This window comes from Trachinotus anak, unplaced genomic scaffold (genome assembly GCF_046630095.1).
Source record: "Trachinotus anak isolate AG129_WGS33_773 ecotype Australia unplaced genomic scaffold, CSIRO_AGI_Tana_v1 ptg000011l, whole genome shotgun sequence".
NCBI classification, from domain to species: Eukaryota; Metazoa; Chordata; class Actinopteri; order Carangiformes; family Carangidae; genus Trachinotus; species Trachinotus anak.
In genome coordinates this window covers 20,077,267-20,104,285 of record NW_027273862.1, presented here as the reverse complement: position 1 = coordinate 20,104,285, position 27,019 = coordinate 20,077,267, and the positions used below count along the sequence as shown (strand labels likewise).

Below are 27,019 nucleotides of genomic sequence, written 5' to 3'. Positions count from 1 at the left end.
CATATTGAGCTGCACATTTCCAAATTGACCAAAGTGGCTTTAGGACCTGTCCCTCTGTGATTAGTTTAACTGTTGTTTGTGTGAGTCAGTGAAGTTCCGACCTACTGGCCTGGAGATAAAGCTGAAAGCTTAGATTTTAACAGCGAGATAACACCCAATAAGGCTATTTATGGAGGAATGTGCTACTTTTATCTTAATGCATGGGGGACTTTCATGATCTTGGGTGTCTGTGTCTTGACATGTTTTCACATGGAGCAGTGGTGGAAGAAATCATGGCAGAGCTGACAAATGCGCATAGCATAAGAATCACATGTCACATGAGAGATGTGTTTAGGTCAACGTTATGATGATAATATAAACGATTATTTAAAGTAGCTTGTCTTAACACACATTTACTGTGTCAACTCAGGAAAATGAATGCTCTCGTCCTTGGTATTCTCCATATAGGATAGTAAAAGTTTTTTCCTCGCTGTGTTATCGCCATAGTTAGAAAGTTACAAGAGAGATATTCTGCTGTTGGACATCCTGTGAGAACAACTTAGTGCCTAACATCTGGACCAACACTATAACATACAATACGACGTTTCCAAAACATATTCATGCAAACTATACCGTCATATAGTCTCCAGATTACAATTGTCTAGTTGTAAACATTTTTGCTCTTTTTTTTTTTAAATAATATACTATCGAATTGGGCTTTTTTTTCCATTGGAACAGTTGCATTTCTTTAACACTACTGTAATTTCGGTTCACAAGGCTTTTTTGCTCCCTGGGAAACTAATGATAATGACATTCCAAAAGTCTAGTTAAATTGAATCTCTTATTTGGCATTCAATGACTTGTTTTTTTAATGATATAACACGGAATAATAATGATAATAGCCTACATTTTATTTAATGGGGGAAGTAAGGGCTCTGGATGCATGAAGGATGAGCGGGGAGTCACTAGATTGGTTTATTATTAACTAGCCTATTAATAAACAATACAAGCCTGCATGTGTCCTAAATACCCTTTAATAACAAGCAACTAGTAACTTTTGTGCCTTTGGGTTTGGTTTGTGTCCAAAATAATTTCTAAACTTGACTGATATTACACTGAGTTGCTAACTGACCTCGGTGACATGAAGCCTTGCAGTGTTGCCTTGAAAATTGTTGAAATTGGTACGTAACTTGCCAAAATGCTCACAGCTGGCAAGCACGTAACTAGAGCAAAGTCACTTTCACTTGTTTCCAAATGTAAATAATAAATTAAAGCAAAATGTCAATTCAGCATGCATCAAGAATAATAAATAGGCCACTATTAATCAGTTTACCTTTGAGCTCCACTGATCCATGCACTTACTAAAATATTTGTACCTTGACGGTGCCATAGGTATGGATGTGTGTTGTAATTTTGCCATACACAAACACACATGTACCATAACCACAATCCAGGGAGCTGAGATTAAGACCAGAACTATGCAACATGGTAGTCACCACAGTTTGCCTCAAGGCATGCATAGCGCTACTTTCACATGGTTTTCTTTCTTTCTTTCTTTCTTTCTGTCTTTCTTTCTTTCTTTCTTTCTTTCTTTCTTTTGTTTTGTTATTGTGACTTATGATTCAAAGGGCTCTGAAAAAAGATGGTCCCAAAAGACTCAATGACTGATGTTTGCAAAGTGAAAATGTCATTGTCCACTCCTTGTGTTCTTGTTTCTGTGTCTCTGCCCTTCAAAATCAGGGCTATGTCTAGATATGTCTAGCAACATATACAGAATATTAGATCTGCAAGGCTGTTTTCCCTGTCAAGAGGGACATTTCATATAAGAAAAGAAAATCTGCAGCTCAGTGTGTGATATGGGACTTTTGCCCTTACATACAGAATAAAAAGATAATAAAATGAGTGCCATAATGGGAAACAGTTTCACGCTACCATTTTGCCAGTATCACCTTTCTGCTGCTCTATCCAGGACACTTTTTCCCCCCTGGGGGCAAATGTAGAAGACCCTTTTTAAAGTCCAGCTGTGCCCTTAAAAGAGTTTGTCACACCGGTGATGGGGTGCTTTGAAATGCTGTACAGAATATCCCCAAAATAGACTTCTCTTTTTCCCGTGACATGGCCCTATTTCCTGTGTCACCACACTTCCCCTGTGTGATTTCATATAAAAAGTCAAAATATTTGAGCCTCCATTGTTGACTGTGTCAAACCCAGCCTCGCCATTACTGCACTGCAATCACACTCCCACAGGTGGATACGCATGTGACCAAAAAAAAAGAACACACACACACACACACACACACACACATACGCAGACACACAAAGTTACCTGTGTTAGACTGAGCGTCACCATTGTGTCACACTATCTTTTCATTTGAAACCATATCCACTAGCCCATCCTCTGGATCCTAACACTTCCTTATAGTTGAACCAATCACAGAGTTTGCCATCATCCCCCTTTTTGTCACCTGATATTATGTAAGGAGGAGCCAAGGAGGGAAAAGAATAATAGCTTTGGCTCTATGTAAATGTATGCTTGTGTATGGTGTGTGTGTGTATCTGTGCCTGTCACGACGGGTAGATTCCTTGTGTGGTGAGGCTGAAACCAAAGCTGCCTGGGCCTGTTGTTGATAGCCGTGTCTCACCCACTCACTGCCCCAGAGGGAGTCAGGACCAAGACCACTGCTCAGGGTCTGTCTGTTCACACACATGAAACACGGGCTTGGATTACACAGGGCTCAAATATGACTCATCCTAAAGAGGGGGGGGGGGTGGAGGAAGGCCCTCTCTGTTGTTTTGCAAAAATGCGCACACACACACACACACACACACACACACAAACACACTGCCCGCAACGATAGCTACATCACAGGCTCAGAGAGAGGACCTTGTGGTTCCACACACCTGCCAAAGACAGATGTTAAGAATAAATCAGAGAGAAGCTCCGAGTGAAGAGAAGCTCCACACTGCCGTAACTCCACTAACTCACTGCACAGTATGCTAACTGGAGAGCAAACAGCTGCACATGACAACATACACCAGCGATGAAAGTAACAATAGCATGCATGCACCTGACATGCATACAGAGAGAGGGTGCATCTCGGTGGGAGAGGGAGTACTTTCCAGTTTCCGTCTCACAGGCTCCACTCCTACTTTTGTGTTTTCAGCTCTGCTCTGTTGCTGTGTAACCTGCTCTCATCCTCTGGAGCAGAAGGTTTTCGAGTGCAATTGTTCTGGAAGAAGCTGAAATCCTCCAACGACATATAAACAAGTCACAACAAGGCTGAAAGCGGTGTGGGCGGTTTGGAGAGGAAGCTCTTTTTTCCGCTGCTGACTAGGTGAATTTCATGATTTCTTCATTTAAATATAGCACCACTGGGTTAAGAAGAATCAACGCCCTTACAAAGCCCACTCTTTAAGTAGATGTATTGCACGATAATACACCCAGAAACGCTATTTTAGGAGAATGTGACCTCTAAAAGCATAAATCAAACACCAACACAACATCATCCTACATCCTGTCAGTCAGTGTGGCACACTTCCTGCTTCCAGAAACCATGTGTCATGAAAAAGAAAACTCAGATGTGTCTACGCAAGAGTATAGCTTTTGTCTATGCTGGCAGCCATGACTACCGGCATCTTTTGTCACTTACATATTTTTTTTTAGCCTCTGTCGTCTTACTGGCGGGGAGAGGAAAAGTGGTCTGTGTCAGTAGTGTGTGTGTGTGTGTGTGTGTGTGTGTGTGTGTGCGTGTGTGTGTGTGTATATGGTATGCATGTGTGGCATGTGTTTGTGTGTGTCATAAACAGACGCCCTTCACGCTTTGTGGCCCAGAAACAGGATAAAAAAGTGAGTTAACCAGCAGCACACTGATATTTTATCTCTACTTTGCTGTCCTGGAATGCCAGCCTGCTGTGAAAGTCCTAATATGTGACGTCCTGTCACACCACATAATGTCTATATGTCTGTGCGGGTGTGTTCGCCTGTGTGTGTGCCAACTCCGGAAAGAAGGAATAAGTGTGGGTGTTTTACTTTGTCTTTCCGCATTAAAAGGCGCAAGGCCAAGTGTGAATGTCTAGGTCTTAATCTTCAAGTACTAGAGACCATGAAGCTCAAAAGAACTATAAAATTATGTTGGTAAAGAAGTCTAAATCCAAAGAATGAATCAATTACAGTCTGTAACAGAGACATGACAAATGTGTTGACAAAGAGTCGGTGGATTAAAAAAAAAATTTCATCTTTGATCCAAGAAAGTTTGCTTCCGTCTGTGCTTACAATCAGTGGGCAAAATAAAGCCCAAGTCCAGCCCTTGTGATGCCGATGAGTCTAACATCCATGACTCAAGAGGTCAGGCAGCCCGTCCAGGCTGAGCATTAGGGGTTAAGGGGATGAAACCAAGTGTGAAATGTGAGAAGACAAGCCAACATGGTTTCTCAGGCAACAAATAGAAAGGCGACAAACATATCTCTGTGACTGCAAGGAACGAGAGGTATGTTAGGGAGAAAGACTGTCACGTCATCTGTGATTCACATGTGTTTTGAACTGGCTGAGTTTAGACATGTTAATCAGTAATAGCTTGTTGCACTTCAGACAGGAGGAGTGTGAGCACATTGGCGTGTGTGTGTGTGTGTGTGTGTTTTTATGTCCTTCTCTGGCAAGTCCAACACAACTTGGACTTGAGCTGGTTGAAGCAAGAGAAAGCTCCAGCCCAAGAGATAATCCATCTGGACTGTTTCCTTACAAAACATATGGAAAAATGCAGAAGCTTTTTTTTTTTCCTTTTCCGCCCACAATAGCTATTAATATCTCACACAGAGCATTTGCTCATGTCCCACTAAGGACTGGAATTCCTGCTGAAACACAGGCAACTTTGTAGATTAGAAAGAGATGGTCACGCACTCAACATATGTATAAGTTCAGCATATAGTCACTGAAACACAAAGACTAATGGGAAAGCTCTCTCTCTCTCTCTCTCTCTCTCTCTCTCTCTCTCTCTCTCTCTCTCTCTCTCTCTGTCCCTCTCTCTCTCTCTCTCCCTCTCTCTCTCACACACACACAGCAGATTTAGGTAAACTGAAGTGACGTAATCTGAACCCTCAGACACGGCATGACTTATTCCACTCAAGTTATTTCAACAAAGATAGCCTTCCTTTGCCGCTCTGAAAATAATTCACTCTAATATCAACAAGGACCCCTAAATAATCACACCAACTACCTGACAGGAATTGTCCACAGCAGCGCCAAGAACCTGTGTTAAAATGACAGCGCTGTAAATTGTTTTAATTATAGCTGACACAGATAACAGCCTGTGGAAACATCAACCTTTTCTTCAAGTCCTCTGCAAGATCCAAACATACAGTATTCCCTGGAAAACGCAGTTGTTGTGTGTGTATGAGGGTGAGTGTGTGCGTGCGTGTGAATACAATATTCATTTTGCTGCAGGAGGACAATCTATGCATAACAATGAGAGGCGCTAATGAAATCAGCCATCAACCTGCGATACATACATATTAAAGCAGGACCTCAGAGTGTCATTCGCTTAGTGCATCATTTGTTCCCACTCGTTTTTTTCTCTCTGCCACCTGACCTTTAGAGTATGTGCCCCCCCCCCCCAACACACACACATATACACACACACACATGCACACACACACTTCCCCATGCTAAAAATAGGAATTGTACTTGCAGTAGTCTGGCCTTATGCATACATGCATGTGTAAATGTAGCATTACATTGTCATGACAATACATTTCAGAAATTCATACAGGACTGATTTGTGCACCAAGTGCAGGAAAAATATGCTCTTTTGGGATTTAAATATAGACAACTAATGTTTGATTGTCTCAAGTTTCGGGGTCTAACAACCACCTTTTAAAAGATGATGTTCAGCGGCACAAATGATAACCACTGTCAGAGCTGTACCTTCAGTATAATGTCATATCATCCCAGCTGCCAGGGAACGACGCCCCTCCCTTCCCTCTAAGCAGGCTTCACAGCTCTGGTCTCTCTGTCTCTCTCTCCCTAACCCCCACCCCCACGCTGGCAGGGAAATGGATCCCTCCACCTGACAGTGGCCATTTTGAGCCTTCTCTGCTCTCCTCTCTACTCCTGCTTCCTGGTAAACAATGGGAGAGGGATAATTGATCAAACAGCCAGGGAACCCTCCGAGCAGGGGAAGGTCACCGCCCGCCAGCCCAGCTCACTAAGGAGGGGAGGAAGGGGGGAGATGTATGTGTGTCAATATATGTATGTGCATTTGCCTGTGTGTGTGTGTGTATGTATGTGTGTGTGTGTGTGTGTGTGTGTGTGTGTACATGCATGTATTGCATCTGAGACTGTGTTTTAAGTGTGTGTGTGTGACCAACTGTGCAAAAAAATAAAAGACAGACAGAGAGTGGTGTGTGTGTGTGTGTGTGTGTGTGTGTGTGTGTGTGTGTGTGTGTGTGTGTGTGTGTGTGTGTGTGAGAGAGAGAGAGAGAGTGGGGGGTGGTGAGTTGGGGGGGGTCTCTCTGATGCTCTTGAGCTGCCATTTTTCTTCCCTGACAAAGACTCCATCTGCCACAGAGCCATTTGCTGCCTCCCGAGTCGGCAGAGCATTCTGCACGCCACGTTCACCTTGATGTCACCTCTACACAGCTCACGCCTTGCTGACGCTGTACACTCACACTCACACACACACACACACACACACACACACACACACACACACACACACACACACACACACTCAGCAACACATTTCTTTTCCTCTAGTATACGCACAGACATATATACTGATTGTCTCCCACTCACAAACAAACACACACTTTCAGTTTCTGTCACACATACTATCTTTGCACTCTCTCTCTCTCTCCCTATCTCTCTCTCTCTCTCTCACGCACACACATATTCAATGTGTATGTGTCTAGGCTGCGGCCCTCCCTTTCCTCTGCATGGCTGATATCACTGTGCAACCATCAGCGCTGTGCATTGTGGGAGTGTCTGTTGGGGCAGAGAGACGCGACAGGGGCTGAGGGATTCACACGCCTCTGAAAGACAGCCAGAGGGAGAGAGAGAGAGGGAGGCAGGAGGGGAGGGAGGCAGAGAAAGAGAGAGAGATACGGAGGGGGCCGGTAACTGGAAATGAGAGATGGCATTTTAAAGAGGAAGCTGAATTTCACCTGCAATTACCGTAGCTCCGGGGCACATGGCTCGGTTAAGAGACATTTCATTCCAAAGCCACCGCGTATAGCTGCCGCACTGAGCCCTGAGAGGCACATAAAGAAGGAGGGAGGGAGAAAATAGAGCGGTGGAAAAACTCTCCTCTGCCCAAGATGGCCCTCAGCAGATGCAGTGATGAAAGAGAGGAGGCAGCCAGGGATGTAACTGGTAAATGAAACCCAGCAAAAAAGGCTTGAGAGACTAGAAGAGAGAAGAGGAGAGGAGAGAAGAGGAGAGGAGAGGAGGGGAGGAAAAGAAAGGAAAGGAAAGGAAAGGAAAGGAGAGGAAAGGAAAGGAAAGGAAAGGAAAGGAAAGGAAAGGAAAGGAAAGGAAAGGAAAGGAAAGGAAAGGAAAGGAAATGAGATGAAAGGAAACACAAGCTAGATAAAGAGACGGAGGAAAGAAAAAAGGTATCTCATTCAGCAGGCCTGAACTCGGCCATCTGCACACCAGACCAGACAGCTGAACTGGGCCTCAGAGAGCACACAAACATACACACACAAACACATGCACCCACACACACGCTGAACAAAGAGCAAATCAAGTCCAACAAACACTGATACTCACACTCTCACAGTTAAGAACAGGGAATGCTGGACGTGCTTAATGATTAATATCATTCTTAGTATTCGTTGTCCTCTTTCGATGAAACCATGCTCTCTCTGCCTCCTCCTCTAACTCTCTCAGAATTCTAAATGGAGCCAAAATGGTTTCCCCGAGGCTCAATGTCCTGGCTAGTTTCACCAGGCACGCTGCTGTGTTTCATAGGAGAAGTGTGACTGCACAAATACAGTAATGAGCTCTCACTGGGAGCTAGGGGCCTCCTGGCACTGCTAATGGCTCCTCTGGACTGCAGCTGTATCCAGGTTACAACCTGGCCTGGCCCACAGGCCCTGGGACACACAGGCCCAGTAGAGACAAACTATTCCCAGCCACAGGCACGCACTGTAGTCAGAAAACCAGATCCATAACGGACTATGTGTTTGGCGTGTGGGTGTTTGAAGTAGGGAGAGGAAGAAAGAAGAGCTGGGGAAGGGGGTTAGGGGGCAGGAGGCTTTGAAGGATGTCAAGAGACAAGGGGCCCTGGTAAAGACAGAGACCAAGGAATAAAGACAGTTGAAGAGATTTGGTTTGGCCATAAACGCAGCAGATAGACCCAATAAACCTGGAGGCTCTCATAGGGCAACAGCTGGTGTTGGGCGAGACTGATGCGTGTGTGCGTGTGTGTATGTGTGTGTATGTGTGTGTGTGTGTGTGTGTGAAAGAAAGAGAGCAAGAGAGAGAGAGGGAGAGAGAAAGTGTGTGTGTGGTCCACTCTTAATTATCCCCATAAAAGCGTAACCCTGCAACGCTTACATACATGCACAAACTAAGTACAGAAAATAATAACAGCCTGCTAATTGCAACTGGATTCATAGTCATAGTAACACTTTTTGTTAGTTTGAAAAATTAAAACAAAATCTTTATATTCAGTAAACACAACAGTAAAACCAGCAAGGACAACAAACTGTAAAATGTAAATGTCACTGCATACAAATAGGTTTTAACCTTTAAACCCAGTTAACCCATCAACACCACAGAACTTTATTTTAGCCAAAGTCACATCTTTCTTTCATGATTAAGAACCTGCAAAATGACACTCACAAATACAACATTTCTGTATTTCACGAACGGCCCAGCAATAAAAAAAAACTAACTGATATCTTGGATTTCATGCCCTACTCAGTGTGAGCATGATGTAATTGGTAGGTTGGTAGGTGAGTGCAATGATGGCAAAGGCTTGACCATCTCCTGTTTTCAAACCTAACAGCGAAATAGGCATTAGGGCTGAGTCCATGGGGCTCAAATTGCAATCCTGTTTGTGTGGGGCTAAAAGGTTTGTGATGTTCGGGGCTTAGAGGTCTACTCCTAATGTTTCATAAATTACTGGCATGCAATTATGTTACATTATGACACCCAAAACTCAGCACCGTGTGCCCAACATCTTCCCTCTACTACAACAAACACATTAACACACACACACACACACACACACACACACACACACATACACATGAACAGACCGCTCCCGTTGTTGCCCTCTCTGGGAAATCTCACAGCTTGGGTTCTTTAGCTCCTGTTTTGTCTGGCCCTCCATTCAAAATGGCCCCCTCATGACCACGCACATTATAGTCCATGCAGGCAGCCCCCGAGTGGACTGAGGCTCCCCGGGTGCAAGCAGTGATTCATGGCACAAGGGTCTGTAAAAGAGCAGCCTCGCCCCACGCTGCAGCCCTTCAAGGGGACAAGGAGAGCAGAGGCTGTTTGGCAGTGGGGGTGAATCAAAAGTCTGGCGAGAGGACTGAGCCCCGTAGAGACCACGTGGGCCTAAGTAGGTGTTTTCTTGCGTGCGTGCGTGTGTGTGCGCGTGCATGTAGAGAGGGACTGGGAGTGATGGTGAAAGAGAGAAGCATGGATGAGTAAACCCAAACTAACGCTGGAGTGTGTGTGTTGAATCTACGCTGCTTCCTATCCCGAGGACAATCTCGCAGCAGCTTTTTAACAATCTTAGCTCCGAGGCAAGTACAAAGTACTAAATGTTTAGGGGTTATCTCTAACACTTCCCCAATCTAACAGAGCACCAGTTTAAAGGGCACTGGGAAGAAGACACTGTGAGAAACAAAGAGGGCTCATGAATAAGAGCTGAAAAATGATAGTAGTTCCTAGGATTGATGAAACCCTATCAGGTTTTGTGACAGGCAGCGAGACACACAAATTCTTTCCCCTCAGGCAAGAAGGTGTAATTTCCCCTTCCACTGTCACAAGAGCCTGCAGCTCAATGACTGACTGATTTGAGGTAATTTGTAATGTACAACATGTAGGCACAAATCTATCTATCTATCTATCTATCTATCTATCTATCTATCTATCTATCTATCTATCTATCTATCTATCTATCTATCTCTGTGCTTGCAGATCAAGACACTCAGAATAGAAACACTGGCATGCTGCTCCGTTGTAAGACACGGTGGGATGCGGATGAAAATGCTGGCCCCACAGGACACACACGTACGTACACACACACACACACACACACACACACACACACACACACATACATAAAGAGCGGACTGCTGTGGGGCTGACGCAAGACTATCTCTGTCTCACGTGTCTCTCCCCTACGGCCGCCCGCTGCTCCTGACCTTCGAGATGTTTTTCTCTCTCCTTCTCCCTCTCCCTTTATTCCTCTCTATTTCACACTCACACAACACACACACACACACACACACACCCTCACTCACTCACTCACTCACTCACTCACTCTATCTCTCTCTCTCTCTCACTCACTCACACACACACACACACACACACACACACACACACACACACACACACACACACTCCTCCTTTTTCTGCACACCTCCCAGCCACTCAGTATTTTGTCATTAAAAGGCATTGCATTTCAAGCTTGGATCAAGCAGATGGGGCTGCGTAAGCATTGCTGCTCCTTCACACAGCACCTTGGCTTAAGTACAGATAGTCCACATGCATTACAGCACTCCCCCCTAAATACATGCACACAAACACATATGCAAACACACACATGCACACGCACAACCTTCCTGGAACCAGAGAATCAGCCCGGTTGTGGATGGCTGCTTCATGTGGGTAGCGTGTGTCTCAGTGGTGTAATGCCTAGCTGATGTAGCTGAAAGCCTTAAGATGTGCTCTATACAACAAGAACACTAAACAGGAGACAAAGGTATCGTCTCTTAGCAGAGAAGGTGTCCTGGTTAGCCATTCTTATATTAACATTTATTAGTCCTTGCTGGAGACCAATGGTTAATGCCTTCTGGTGGCAAAACACTGACAAGAATACTCATAAAGTTCAATGGGTTCACACACACACACACACACACGAACACATATACACGTACGTGAATGTAAAATAATTATATCACGGTGCCATTAGACGAATGCCTCTGTCTTTCTTTCATTTTCTCTCTCTCTCAACATTTGCATATTCCTTTGGGTGTTTGAGTTGAGCAGCTCTTTCCTTTTCCCTTCTCTTGTCTTCCAAGCAACAAATGTCAGCTAATTACACCATAGCTGTTTGGATGAGCTCCATCTTTCCCTGTGCTCTGCTGTGCTTGTTCTCTATGGGGCTGCAGGAAGAGTCAGGCAGCCAAGACACCAGTCAGCTACAGCCAGCGGTGGGGGTTCAGCTACAAGGCAGCACCCCCCTAGAAATTGATTCCCCAAGAGAGGACTCATCAATACTTATCACAAATGATACAACCAGCTCGCACCAACGTGCGGGGGATATAGTGTATCATTCACAGCCAGAGATGAAGCAGTAATGGTTAAACCTGATAGAATCAGGTCTGGTAACACACAAGGCTAAAGAGCCAGTCACAGCCGACACAAGTATTTCCCTGAGCTCTGCATTCAGTAAAAACCTCCTTATAAAACATCCCATTTGATCTGGTGACACACTCACAGGCACAAGGCCATCGAGTCAGGCAGGAGAGAAAAGTGCAAGTCATTGTCTGTGTGTGGAACAACAAACTGCCACCTTGGTGTGTGTGAAGTGAAGCCTTGAGGACGCAGCCGCGCCCCTGAGTGCAACTTGCTCTCACAGAGAAAAGGGAAAAGCGAAAGAAAAAAAGAAAGAATGGGACAGAGAGAGGAGGAGAGCAAAGCTGCACGTAGCAATACATATAAACAACTAAACACAATCCCAGATCCTAACCTAGAAGCACTGTAGGGCACAGTTAACAACCATTTACATTCGCCGTTGGCTGTGAACAGATAGCAAACTCACAGGATGTTTATTAGGCGCGTACGTTTCAGACAAATACTCTGATTAGAATGGGAGAAATCTAATTAATTGCTTGATTCACTGAATGAACCCCGAATTTGTAATGTAATCATAACAACTGCTTTTCAAGGGGCTCTTGTTAAATTTAATTGGGGAGAAAAAAAAACATCCTCTTTCACTGAATGAATGAAAATCAAATTAGGCCTGAAACTGGAGGAGTCTGCAAGTTTGTTCTGGCGTGCCATAAAAAAACTGTAACAGCAGACGCGTGTGACAATATATATTTTCAAAAGTCACACATCAGCTAGTCTGTAACGCGCAAACATACACAAGGGGGATAGAGGGATGAGAAAGAGGAGATGCGAATACTCTTCACTTTACTGGATACTCACTGACGTTAGAGATGTCTTCAGCTCTTTGACATAACTGCTGTAACACCTGGAGAAAAAGCAGAAACAAAAGATTAGTGTGGTTCAGGTTAAAAATATAATCTGAGTCATAGGAATACAAGGTGTATGCTTTGATTTGTAGGATAGTCAAATGCTTAGATTATATACCCTGGAAGTTTTCCTTTTGAGAGCCTGAAGGGGTTGAAACCCCTAAAACTACCTGGATATCAAAGTTCAGGCACATCAGACAAAAAAAATACAGTGACGTCGGAAACGCAGCTGTAGCTACACACAGACACACACACACACACACACACACACACACACATTTACACATACAAAAAAAGTCTTTCTCCCCGAGCCCTTTCTTGTAAAACCTGTTTGTTAGAAATGGATCGAGACACTGGAGCTTTGAGTGTGAGGATATTTTCCCCAAACACAAGACAGTTCTTGCAGAGAACCAAGCCTTACCAACGTTCTCACGCCCATCTCTCATGCATTGTCTCTAAGGCCCTCCTGTGCTCTTACAGCCTGAGCCTAATCTAAGTGGCTCACCATAACAGACGCCACCCTGCTATGTATATCATGCGCCACAGACACACAAAGGTTTTACAGCTTTTATATGTATATATATATATATATATATATATATATATATATATGCTAATATACACTTATCCTTGAAAATATATAATGTCTGACTGAGTTTTCGGCTAAAATATTAACAATGTGTCAGCTTTGGTTTAATAGTATTTTTTAAAAAACAGTACATACAAACAGACACAGACACAGGAAGCAGTTTCTTAAAGACTTTTCCAGACACACCAACACATACAAAGTGTTACAGCACTTGTTGGTAGCTATCTAACAGGGTTTTGTTGACAGTAAACACGTCCATCTGGTCAACAGCAACAGAATCAAGTCTGGTGGACGCTTCATCAGCTTGGATGCGGTCAGCTATTACAATGACATGTTTCTTTTTTTTGGTTTGGGGACCGATTCTAACACACAGTTTTAAAAAAGATGTGGTTGTCACTGCAGGGTTTTAGTCCTGTAAGTGCCACATGTTGGAATGACATGCCACGATTATGCCGTGATTAAAAGAAAACGGGTGCATTGCAGTTCATGAGCCGAAGTGATCTTGTCTTTTCAGATAACCTCCAGCCATGTCAAAGTCTGTGGCACATAATGCAACACACATCTGTCATTACAGCTCAATTCATCAGTGAACAGAAATCACCTCGACTGACTGTGTTGATAATAACCAGAATGATCGAACTGCAACAGTTCCCTTCATTATCTACACTCTCGCACAGACAGACAAACACACACACACACACACACACACACACACAAATACTTTGATAACTCATCGCAGTGATAATGATAACAGAGAGCCAGGTAGGCTGAATTCATCTTCAGCTTTTTCATAAAGGCTTATTAGTGGATGATTAAAGGATCTCTGCTCATAGGGCTTCAGCACAGAAAATGATTTGCCAGCCACGAGGCAGGTGAATTACACTGGATAAGAAAGCCAGTTCTGTCTGCCATCATTTGCCTGACTGAGAATCTGGCTGTTAGTCTATTAACCTCATTTTATTCTAAGATTTTACCCATTTTACATCAACGGCAGATGGATAAAATACCACAAAAAACACTCTATTTTAAGGCCTCTCTCGACCAAAGATTTTCCTAGTCGACCAGTAGTCAAGCCATTAGTCGACCAGTCGTCACGTTTATGATATCAATTTAACTATTTAGACATATATTTTTGGAGGGTATCAGAAAATGATTTGAGCTTCAGAGTTAAGAAAGTATTTTGCAAGTAATGTTGCTTACACAGCGCTACATTAAAAAAAATCAAAAAATGTAATAATCAGCCTTTACAATACAAATTTTCACGTGCAGAAAGTGATCCATCTGTTAACATCACCGGCAAGAGTGGTAATAATTCTCAATATGCTGGAGTAACCAGCAAGGAAACTGAGCATTTTGTTCATGTATTTCAAAACTTCTGAAACTGTCCCACACCATACAGAGAGAAATGTACGGTAATAATTTAGTGAGTAGATGAGATAACATCCCCATTTCCCATGAACACTTGGATAAACCTAATAGTGCATAATTATTTAAGCTATCTAATGTTAGTGCAAGCAGCCGTGCAAAGTGGCTAACATTTGGCTACCCATGTTTCAAATGATGAACCATGTTTATCAGGCATGTTCATGCCTGCAGAGTTTGCATGTTACCTTCTTTACCCTCAGAAAATGATCCCACACTGGATTTCCTGCCTCACATATGTAAATATTATCTAATAAGAGCAGGGACCAGTAAACAATCTCTGTCTGTGACTGAGTGTTGCCACTTCCTGTAGGGTTAGAACCAACTCTTCGAAACTTTGTCAACTAACATTTTGTTGACTACTAGCGGGGCGGCCCTACAGCATTCACCTCCGGGTTAACGCCTGTGGCCCTAACAATGTCTCAAAAAAATCACCATTTGATAATAAGCCTGCAACTAATACTTATTTTCATTATTAGTTCAACTGCAGATTATCCTCATCATTTATATCTTTAAGATATTTGGTTGACCACATAAGAGAAAAAGGCAGAAATTCCTCACAGCCAAGAAAATGGAACAAAAATGACTTAAACAATTAACTGACTCACAATAGTTGTATATTTTTTTTTAATTAATTGACTGATGAATTTAGTCTACTAAGTCTACGACTAATTATTTCAACTCTATATGACAAATGTTTATAAAAAGTCAAATAATAGAATATATCATCAACACTGAAATAATTGTGAGTATTTTACCATTGTATCACACAAGAAAAAAGGAGGTTCACCCAAGCATTACTTTAATGAGAGAGAATACATGTAATCATGTTTGTGAAAGTGACACAAAGCTATTTGTTATTGCCTATAAGAAAGTGAAAAAACAAATTACTGCCCTAAGTTATTAAGTTTAACACTTTTTGAGTAACAAATGTCATTTTATAATAGCCATCATTACTTACTAATTTTCATCTAATTAACTTGAAAGGCAAAAAAAAACAAGCAAATGCAAAAACAGGAACTATCTGCAAAGGTATAATTACCTGCATTTACACTCCAGGCATGCTTACACATGGACAGTGTACAACCTAACTGTTGTGACGTCTCTCTGAATTGTCTTGTTTGGTTTCTCTAATCTACCCCCTTTCCCTTAGCCACACTGATGTTGACTTTACTTTGGTAGTTATACAGTGGCTCTCAGGCATCTGTACAGGGTTAAAAACAAGGGCCGAAGAAAGAAAGAAAGAAAGAAAGAAAGAAAGAAAGAAAGAAAGAAAGAAAGAAAGAAAGTCACAGATGTTTCATTTGAGTCTCTACAAAAAAAACTCTTGTGGTATCCAAACATAGAAAACAAGTGTAATCTGAAAAGACACATATTGAGATTGGCCTAAAATCCCTTGCTTTTTAATATTTGATGCCTTGTTAGAGGAGCAACACTGGTGAGGTGTTTGTCTCTGTTGTCTCTGTTGATCTCTGGCACACCGGGTCCCTGTGGGAGTGAGCAAGTGAGACTTGGCCGCAGACATTTTCCTGAAGCCCCCAGAACAAAACAGGCAAGTCTTGACAGTCTGTCCGCCACAGAGTCGTCACACAATCAGTTGCAGGAAACCAATCCCTAAATAGCAGTGATTCATCTCTTCATCACACACAATGCCAGTACACAGTGCACAAAGAAGCTCTCTCTTCCTCTCTCTCTCTCTCTCTCTCTCTCTCTGTCTTACCCTATCTGTCTCAACCCCTTCCCCCCCAGTATGGTCTCTCATGCTGCTTAAAAATAAGTGCTTCTCCCAGCTTTCTTTGCCCTGTGATTTACTGGCAGTGTTTAACTGCAGGGCAGCATCTTTTATCGTTACATGATCTGGGGCTGAAACCTGACAAAATGGAATCTGTGTGCAAGTACCTTTGTATGTGAGTAAGTGTATGTTCAGGGCAAAGTAGGGAGATGGTGGAGGAATAAAGAACTTGTGTGAGAAACGTTTGTCTAAGTGCAATTCAAATCCTCCCACCCTCCCGGTGCTGTGTATGTGTGTGAATATATGTGTGTGTTTGTCATTCCGCTAAATGGTTTCTTCCTTGACTTGATGGAGCAAGTGCCATCTCAAGGGAACGGGTTACACCACACACACACACGAAGTAAAGCGCTTTGAGACTAGTGAAAAGCTCAGAACATTAGCGCAATCCATTTTTGAGAAGTAGAATATATATGAAATACCCGGCTTGATTGTATGCCTCTGTCTTTTTTGTCTGTGTATGAACTCATGTTTTGTGTTACCATGATAACTCTTCTCTTCATGGCAGAGAGCCCATTTTTGCATTAGCCAATCCACTTCCTTTTATTGCTTTCTTTTTTCTTACTAGATAAACCTGATTCAGATATGCAGGCAACCTGGCCTTGCTGGTGACTATCCACAGCTGCATTTGGAACAACGATATCAGTACAGTATGTGACCAGATCATCACCAGCGGATAATCAGGCTAGCACAGGCCTACACAACAGGTTCAGTGTATCGTTACAGCCTTGATGATCCATCAAGATGACGTGTGAAGGTCAGAATAGCCGTGACCAACACAGCTGTCACATCTCCTCCCAGCACCCTCTTGGCTAACTGGCCTTCCAAAACACTCAGCACAAAACATGGCCAACTGGGGAGCACAGGGGCCAAGGCCAACAGAACATGCCTATAACCCAGGCTGGGTTTGTATCATGACATAATTGCCCTCCATACAATAACACACAGTTGTGAAGAAGTGAATCAGTGCTGTTCTGGTGTAATAACATTGCAAATATGAAAAGGAAACTGTTTGAATCTCCTGTAATGAAAAACAGTGTGATGTCTATTAGTATTGGCTTTAGAATTTAATTCAACACCCAATATAGCTACATTTTTAAACCAGGTCTGTTGTATGAGCAGAAAAGGCAACAGTGAAGCCGAGTGTGGACAGCAGATGTGAATCCACTTTGATTTCAATGCCCGTGTGTGTGTGTGGAGCTTCTATTAAATGGATCTGCTGTCTCCTTGATCAAGGGAGTCAATAAAGGGCCAGTCCTGTCAAACCCTCAGGGGTAAGTGTGTATGCACATATGTGTCCGTGTCTGCACGCGCATGTGTGTGTGTGTGTGTGTGTGTGTGTGTGTGTGTGTGTGTGTGTGTGTGTGTGTGTGTTATGGACAGAATTTGAAGTACTCTGACAGGTGAGTGATTGAGTGCTTTCATTTCCCTCCAGCGACAACAAGACATGCACACACAAACACATAAGTAGTACACAAACACACACACACACACACAAACACACAGTGGAGGATGGAGAGAGAGAGAGAGAGAGCTGTTGTTTCCTAAAGGATGCTGCTCCTGCCTGCATGCTTAAATTAGCTCTAAATGTTTGGATTACACACGGGAGCTCTCACAGAGGATTTAGCAGCCATAGCCTAGAGTCCGGGGGATGTGTGGATGTTTCCATCTACATCCACACACACACAAATGCACATGCACACACATAAAAAGTGTTCTTGTTAAGATCACAGACATGTGTCACTCAAATATCGCACATTTTACAGTATTGTGTAAATCACTGAGAACATAAGCTCCCGACAAAAGATGATAAAGAGATCGTAGGAATTTAAAAGCACAATGAAGGCAGCAACAGCATTCACGATTTCATTCATCAGGTTTCTGCTATGGGGGGACTCTTTTCATATTATACTTTTTTAGGAGTGCAGTCCTGGCTGCTGTTGGTGGGGGGAGGATAGGACGTGCTAGCAGACGTAGAGACAGGGAGAGAAAGGAGGAGAAAAAGAGAAGGGGAATGAGGGAGGTCAGCGCCCCCAGTCTCAGATAAAGGCCCTCTCCCTCCCTTCTGCCTCGGCTTTCGAAGCCCCTGCCAGGATCGAGAGGCGTCTCACGTTACAGCTGTCTCTCAGTGTCATCGTTCAGAAAGAGAGAGCACAAGCGAGAAAGAGAGAGAGAGACAGACAGAGTGAAAGAGAGACAGTAAGATAGAGAGGGGGAAAGCGGGACAATGCCACAGACTGAGGGAAGCTTGGCTTTCAGAGCTGGACAAGAGAAAAACAACAGCGGCAGCAGCAGGTTCAACTGGATGAGGAAACCCTTGTGGTTTGGCTTCCCGTTGATATTAATGTAATATAACTTTTCACTATATTGTGGAAGCATTTCAAAATCATTGAAACGTGCATTGACCTTTTCAAGACAAATTATTTTGAAATGTAGTGTGAACAGAGTTAGTCAGATCATTTCCTCCACACCAGCTGGGACTAACTGACAATTGCTTAAGAAGAAAAAAGGGAAACACATTTTTTTTAATACTTTGTTTTGTTTGCAGTGAGACCAGATACAGAGAAACACAGTATAGTCAGAGATGAGAGACGGTAATGACTGTAAGACTACGTGCTATAGGGCTTCTGTGGATTACACATCGCTGCCTTTCCTCTCTACACATGAGTATCCTTTTTTTAACCTTAAAATGCTAAAAACAGCAGCTTGTCCCAGGTCCAATAATGACTAATCCAATGGCTGCTAGCGTCTCAGCCTGTGCTGCTAACAAGGTGAGGCCATGTAGGTCACTACTGACTTAAGTTCAATTCAGAGTGAATGCTTTTTCTGGAGAAAAAGAAAGGATCCCCATGCATTCCACATAAAAACTTCATGAAGGAAAGTGTGCTGTATATGCAGATTTTTGCTCCATACTGTAGTGCTTGCACAGTCAACACAGTGAGCGCTGATAGTACTAGTGTGGTTTACATAAAACATGTCCCTGAACAAATACATATATAGCTATTGCACAGCTCAAAACTGCTTTCCTATTTGTTTTTCTCTATCCCTGTCATTTCTCATGCCATTCCGTAGGAGTTAAATATTTAAAATTCTGGCTTAGCTCAGAGCAGGCTTTGCCAGCACAGCTAAAATAAAAAGCCTTTGTGGCAGCAGTGACCAGATTTTAAATGCTGAAGAAGATCAATAAATGGGGGCTGTCGAGGCGCAATCTCATGCATTTGTGTGTGCGTGCGTGTGTGTGTGTGTGTCCTGTCCCTATGCACAAATGCCTGTGCTCTGACAGCAAGTGTGTGTAGATGTTTGTGTGCATATGTGTGTGTGTGTGTATGTCTGTCTTAACACCCACCGTGGCTCACAGCTTCCCTCCCTGCTACAAACTATTCTATAGTATCATCAAGCACCCCACTGACCCAGGAGGCACACCAATAGAAAACCAATATCATTCCCATTCCCACATCCGAAACCTTCTTCCTATTTCTTTTCCATTCCCAGGATCCTTTTCCCATCTGAGCGCAGCCAGCATGGGTGTATTCTAGAGAAAAGTGTAAATACAGGCCCCCTGCTACAGATTGAGAATGTCAAAGTGTGGTAAACATCACACTAAATAGCGGGTTTTCCAGACCTCTGCATTTCCATAATCAAGTTCCTGCTGAAATAAAATGATAGGCACTTAGACAAGATGGACAGAAAACATTTTGTTTGGTTTTCTTGGGAAAACTAAATCTGTTCCAATCCAGCCTAGTTCAGCAAATGTTAAGCCAAATAACACTGAAGTGATTTCATGAAAAGAAATGCATTCATAATATTGCCATGTTTTTGGTTTCTTGTCACTTTTGATTTTATAAAGACCACATTAATTGGATGCTTTCGGCTCACATAAAGTGATAACCTTCTTTGCTACGTCTTAACCAGACGAGTATGTAATGGAGACGAACAGTGAACTACGAGGACTTGCATGCATGCTGTTCTATGGCTCCACAAAACAAGAAGTACATCTGTATTTTCACCTCCTCACTAATGTACAAAACAAAACAGCCCTAAAGTGGAAAAATCATCAGGACCTTTTGAGACTTCATTAAAAGAAACTAGCCTGGACTTTCCAAACAAGGCATCTCTTTGGAGGGGAAAATCAACCTTTTCACCTTGCTGGTGGAAAAACAGGCATCCCAACGAGACAGAGCATGCACAAACAACCTTGACTTTCATCAAGGAAATTCTCACATTGAATGATAAATAGAGGCCCAGGGGACGAACAGCAAAGAAGCAGCTTATCGCCTTTCCCTCCCAAATTTGGCCGCTCTGTCTTCTGTCTCCTGAAAGTCAACACGGGGTGACCCACTTGCACTTAACTGCGTATTGTTTGGTAATTAATCCGCCATATGTAATCCACACAGAAACGCACAGAAAAACTAAAATGGGTGTTGATTTGTTTAGTCTTAATTAACAGTTGAGCTTGTTCACGTGTTTCTACAACAGCAGGCATATGTGCCCAATCTCATTAGCTGAGTTCACAGATGCATTTCTCATTATATAGACAGAAACACAGGCAGATATTTCTGGTTAAAGATAGCCACGATATTTGAAAAGGCTTGTGTTCAAATCAGCTGTCAACTGAGCATGCACTTTAGACAATTATTTGTGTATGCTGATTATTATCAGGACATCCAGTGAACATGCAGTGTTACTAAAATAGCAAGGTAACATAAGGTTAGGTAGATCATCTGAGAGCTAACCAACTTTCCAGCTGAGAGGACATTAACCTGCAAGGCCATGTAAACACGTATCAATAAGTGAGCTGCCTGCATGGGCCTGTAACACAGCACAAAACAGTAGGCCAAGACAAACACACAGCAGCCCCAATTTGATCTGTAACAATAAGAGGCATTATCAATCTAATGCCTAGAAGCTTTTAGAGCTTTTGCTAAAATGTGGCTTCTTCTCAAAGGACCATTAGCCCTTATAGGATTAATGTCTACTTCAAAAACATCTGTTTAAGTCCCCAGTTTCTTGGTACATTATTTCATTTGTCATTATTGTTTTCTGTGTGTGTGCATCCACATTCATATGTAAATGTTTGACTGATGGAGAAAGATTGGGAAATATGATCAGGACTCTGCCTAACATTAGTTCTTGTATCATTTGGTTAACACAGAGCAGGCCTCTACTTCCTCTCTAAATTTCACAGCTCTGTGTCAGCGCTAACATGCAGAGATTTGACAGGGCTCCCAGATGGCCATTATTATCAATAGACTGTTTGTAGGTCTGATTAATCTCAGTCTAAATATAAAATACTGACATCAATTCCATGAAATATTTAGGTTAAGAGTAGCACACAGACTCATTCTTAAGCACTTTATATAGACCATTAAAATGTGTCTTAGTTTGATACATTTGCATGAGTATGGTAATCCAAATGTTTAATTTTACTGTCATTATCAATTTAGTCTCCTATCATGCCTAAAGCATGTATCATTCACATTATCATATATCTTGTCAAAGAGTACACAGTACATACTGTAACCCAGCGTGCAGTCAGGCAATCAGTGATAGGATCAATGGGTGACAAACTCACTCATAGGGATGCACAACATTGCAATTTGTGCTGGACTTTCCAATGACTGATCATTTCTATAGCCATTTTCAATGTGATCCTTGTTACATATGCAAACACCTCAAAACACTGTCTGATTCATTCATTCATTCAACACTATTGTATAATCAGTCAATGGAATGAGCACACATTTGGTATAGCATTTACTTTGTTTTTTGCATTTTTCTACAGCAGGTGAAACTTAAAATGCAGATTACTGGATAGTTACCTCAAGCGAAAACAAGTTTTGGTTATTATCAAATGGTGGATCTAAGCTTTACTGAATCATTACAAAACCTCCAAAGACTTACAAAATGAGCTAGTGGTTGTTACATTTAACAGACACAGTGTCTTATGAAAAATGTAACTTCAAGAGCATATTTATGCACTCGTAATTAACAGCTGAATCATTCACATGTCCGATACACTGGACATAATACACAATTGATCCCATTAAGGTTGGGCTACTGTAACAAATTTTTAATCAGGCGTTGCCACATACTAACGACTTCATCGACACATAGTGCACACCTGATAAGACTTCACAAACTATGGGTTCCCTCAAAAAAAAAAAAAAAAAGATAGCCCCCATATTCAATACTAAAGGATTATAGAGAATACAGCATTGTGTGCACATGGGATTGTCTTCTCAAAAGCTGTCCAAGTTCTGTCAGATTCAGCACCCCCCGACACAGAGCTCGTGAACCTAATTTCACCTAATCAGCTTAGTCAATAGCAACCGTTTGCTGTGACTTTGGTAGACATGCAAATAGGGCTTAACTATGTCTATCCTTAATTCCTGAATGTTCAAGTCAAGCGGAAGTCCTCCTTTATCTCTTCAAAAACAACAGTTCCAATTTGAGAGAGAGAAAGAGAAGCAAAAAGAGAGAGAGAAGAAAACTCCAGCCGAGAGTTGTTTTTTTTTTTTTTTTTTTTTCTTGGCCTGGCAAGGAGAGACATCTCTGATTTGAGTGTGCTTGAGGTAGCACAGTGTGCTTTCATTTCAAACCAACATGGCAAACAAACTCTGACAGATTTGTTCCCCTTTTTTCACTTTTGCTCTTGCTCACTCTCTCTCTCTTTCAAATTATGGGAAAACACACTGCACAAATATATTACTACTTCTTGTTGGTTTGTATGTTCAGCTCAGCTGCAGCACTTGTAGGCTACATAAACACACGACTGCATGCACAGACACACACATATTCAAACAAATCTGCACAAAATGACGCTTACAATAGACAGTTGTAATAGTGGTAGAAAACTGGGAGACACTGTTCCGTTTCAATTCACTGATACCACTAATGGCTTCTTAGCAGCACCATGAAATCAAGCAGCTGTCATATAGATGCATCAGCAGTGAGAGGAGGGAAAGCCATCCCCATAAGGACAGAGGCACCGCGCCTTCATGTTTGGCTAAACATCTGCTCCTCTGCACTCCAGCTTTGCAGCAATAAACGGGCAAACAAAAGAGGTGGGAGGTGAAATGATCAGATTTTCCATTTCAAAGCATTTGTTCGGTTTGTTTTCTTTTCCCCTGCTCTTCCTTACACTGCTTTTAGGACATGGGGAAGAAAGTGAGATCGAGTTTTAACTCTAAACGAGAGAGAGAGCAAATGTATGAGCTAAAATAACACCTTTTGTAAGATGGATTGTAGAAATTAAATAAGGTCACCATTTTCCATTCACTGGATAATTCTTTCTGCGAAGAGTCTCCTGTCTAAACTGTTGCAAACCGGTATTATAGCTCAGTCAGGGGTGATTCAAACTGTGTGGGTGTGTGTGTGTGTGTGTGCGTGCGTGCGTGCGTGTAATGGTGACAAGAGATGCACGTGTGAGCGTGCACATCTTCCAACTTGTCAATCCTGCAAATCTATCAATCACAACCACAATTCAACTTTGTGTAAACAACAGTGCACCATTTGCCAACTGACCAATAAAGGTTTCTTTAAAGGGCAATAAATACCTTTTTTTTTTACCGTCACATAATTATTTAAAACAACTTTGTGATTCAAAGGATGGCAGTATTTGGCAGCGACAGCCAGTTATATTTTATTTTTACTGTTCTTCCATTAATGGGATTCTTGGTAATTAATATCCTTCCTTCCTTCCTTTCTTCCTTTCCTCCTCCCTCCTCCATTCATTCATGTTCAGTTGCAAAGACAATCATAAAGCAGCGCCCTGAAATCACATTTAACAGCATTTTCGCTGGAAAATATTGCCAATACTTTTGTTTAAATGCGGCAGTGCCATGATCCCACCGTGTCCACCTGTCTCCCCAGAAATCACAATCCTGACCAGCAACACAACCTCACTTTAAATTTGCTTTTTAAAGCAAACGTCTCGACCACAAACAACAAACTGTCTCTATTTTGGATGGAAAAAATGGCTTCAAATCAATCTATCAGCAACCTTAAATTCATTTTTAAAACCACACACAGGACGCGACCCACCGTGTCACTTTTTTTTTTTTCCTAACAACTCTAAAACTTTGGTAAAACTTGCGAAGAAAAAAAAACAAAAAAACACCGTGGATCCGTTTCCTTTTAAAGTAGCCTGTGTGTTTATGTGTGTGAGAGAGAGAGAGAGAGAGAGAGAGGGGGGGGGGGGGGAGGTAGGGGTGCTTGTAGTGGTGGTGGGGGGGGACGAATTTAAAATAACCAAGATGGCGAGAGGCTTGTTGTTTTGGAAGGGGCAGAAAAAATGGAGGATATTGTAATATACACAAAGGGATAAATTTCAACAACCCGGCCGAGCGGCTGCTAGCTTGCCTTGCACGCCTCTCGGTTTGAGGAAGCGACCGCGATAGCAGCAGCCCGTCGAGGCTGGCCAGCGACACGACTAGCACCCACGACAAGCTCAAACTCTTCACCAGCGGTGGGGGAAGAACATTTTACATCCAACTTAACCCGAACCGAAGCGGATATTTATGTATTTGTCGCTAATTGTTTTATTTTCGGGTCGAGGGACTATTAAACTGGATGGATTTTAACGGACGGACACCGAAGACCAACGGCAGTCCAGCGCCTCGCAGTCCCCCCCCCTCCTCCTCTTTACATTAACGGTTACAACGTCCAGCACTAAACATGCACCCGAAACACATTCACACGATTGTTACAAGCAAAACAGCCAACATCACAAATCCTTAAAAACTTTAATTTCTCAACGATTTAAACAAGTTATCAAGATACGACAGCCCGTGTGAGCGGAGCGGAGCGGTGCGAGAGAAAAAGGAGAGAGGGACACAAAGACGATTCCCACTATCAGGTCACCCACTCAGGAGGAAAAACAAAAAGAAAACACTTCGTTTTTTTATATTAAAAGAGAAAAAAACTTAACGGATTTGACCAGATGTGCCGCCGTCTATGTGCGGGAGACGCCGGCTGAATGAATTACATCGTAACACGAAAACAAGAAACTATCTATAAACCAGTTTACACAAGCTGGAGAAGAAGAAAAAAAAGCGAAGAAACTAGAAACGAAGCCAGCGCTACGCAGCTCATCGCTTGTTCTGTGATGAGGGGGGAAAACAGCGTCAGTGAAATAAAACACTTACCTTTCTTTAGTTTCGACACTTTACTTATTTCCAACGTGGGTTTTTAGTTCAACTAAACACTTCGGGTCGGTCTTCTTCTCGCCTCTTTTTTTCCTTGGTCGGTTTTGGTTATGAAAGAGGTCGGGGACGAATGATAAAGAAGGGAATTGGGCAGTAATTGAGTCTCGGTGTGTGAGTGTGTGTGTGTGTGTTAGTTACTAACAGCAGATTGAAGGAGACTCTTCTCAAGGTTTATTCAGCTCCACTTCAAGGAACCGACCTGACGTCAGCTCACTACTGCCACACAAAGAAAACTTATTATTTGTGCAGCGGCCGTAGTAAAGAAGGATACAGTTATTGACCGCTATTACTTTAAATGCGACACTGTCATCGGCAGGGATGAAGCGGCAACTTTATTTATCATGTTTGTTGCATCTTAAGAGCATGCACCTCTCATGGCGATTATCGGCCACTAGTGTAAACAAACAACATCATAAAGAAACAAGCTGCGTTTTAAAAAAAAAACATTCGTTTGTGGATTTTTTTTTTTTTTTTTTTTAAAAGTCCTAACTTTTATTTTACTTAAATTACTTTATTAATAATTATGATGTAGATTAAGGTTTGAATTTCTGCTTTACAAGCTGGATTTAAGAGAGTTTATTACAGCTGCAACAATTAGTCAGTTAATTGATTAGTCAATTGACAGACAATCAATTTCGTTATTTTTTTAAATATTGTATAGACCAACCCATTAATCAAGTTAATTAGTGGGCAGATTAATTGAAAAGACAATATTAGTTACTGGAAGCCCTGGTTTAAATACTTCAAATCATACCTACAAAATATTGCAACTTGCAGAGGAAGGAAAAGTTGTACAGTCCTTCATATTTCAGACAACAATACTTGATTTCTTAAAGATTGATTTGAAATATGAATACAGTTTAGTATTAGTGCAACCAGAGAATATTTGACTTTTTTGCTTGTTAAATGAGGACACGATTATCAAATTAATTTTCTATTGACCAGTTATTCCACTAATAGTTTCAACTGTAATTGGTATTAAACTGAAGGCTAAGTTGATATTGGACTAAGGTGGAATTATCAGTGATTAAATCAGTTTCAAAAGCCTGAATGTAATATTATCATTCACACATTAGGTACTATATGTAATCACTTACTTAGCTAGTTAAAGAATAAATCTAGGATCAAAATCTATCTGTTTGTCCTACATCAGTAAAATTCTTGTTTCTTGAATGAAGTTACAGTCATTTCTCAACACTGAGTCACTAAAATCCCCCATGTGTCCCGCTGCTACCTGACCAAATGATGATCTCTCAGAAGATGATACATGATCAAACAAACACGAATCAGACAGATAACATGGGCTCTAAATTAGAAGGCATTTGCCAAACAAAAACAGAAATGGGACAGATCTTCCTGAGGATAGGATCAATACATTGCCTGGCAAAGACAGCCATCTGTGCCTAATTGTATGCTTTACCTCCTCTTCTGAGCACACAATAAGCAACAGGCTGAACGCAGGCCCTCTGACCCAGACTGGGTTTCCAGACGGGGGAAGATTATTTCATTCAACTGGAAAACAACAAGGGGGTGGGGTGGAGGGGTGGTGGTGGGGAGTTTTTGCAGATGGAGTGGGCAACTGTTCTTATATGCCCC

General features: G+C 42.2%; 1 protein-coding gene across 13 annotated transcripts in view; it reads right to left on the bottom strand.

The window, feature by feature from the left end:
* Positions 1–25,636, bottom strand: part of baz2ba (bromodomain adjacent to zinc finger domain, 2Ba) — a 65,974-nt gene extending 40,338 nt beyond the window's left edge. For 12 of the 13 annotated variants that reach the window (XM_071488791.1, XM_071488796.1, XM_071488792.1 and 9 more), the window contains exons 1-2: positions 15,471–15,491; positions 12,371–12,416 (exon numbers count right to left, since the gene is read on the bottom strand). In XM_071488791.1, the coding sequence (XP_071344892.1) occupies positions 12,371–12,416; positions 15,471–15,476 (52 nt within the window). In that variant the 5' untranslated portion in view covers positions 15,477–15,491. Of the gene's footprint in view, positions 1–12,370; positions 12,417–15,470; positions 15,492–25,363 lie in introns of those variants that run through there. The other variant, XM_071488794.1, reaches the window with a different exon arrangement.
* Positions 25,637–27,019: the final 1,383 nt, after the last annotated feature.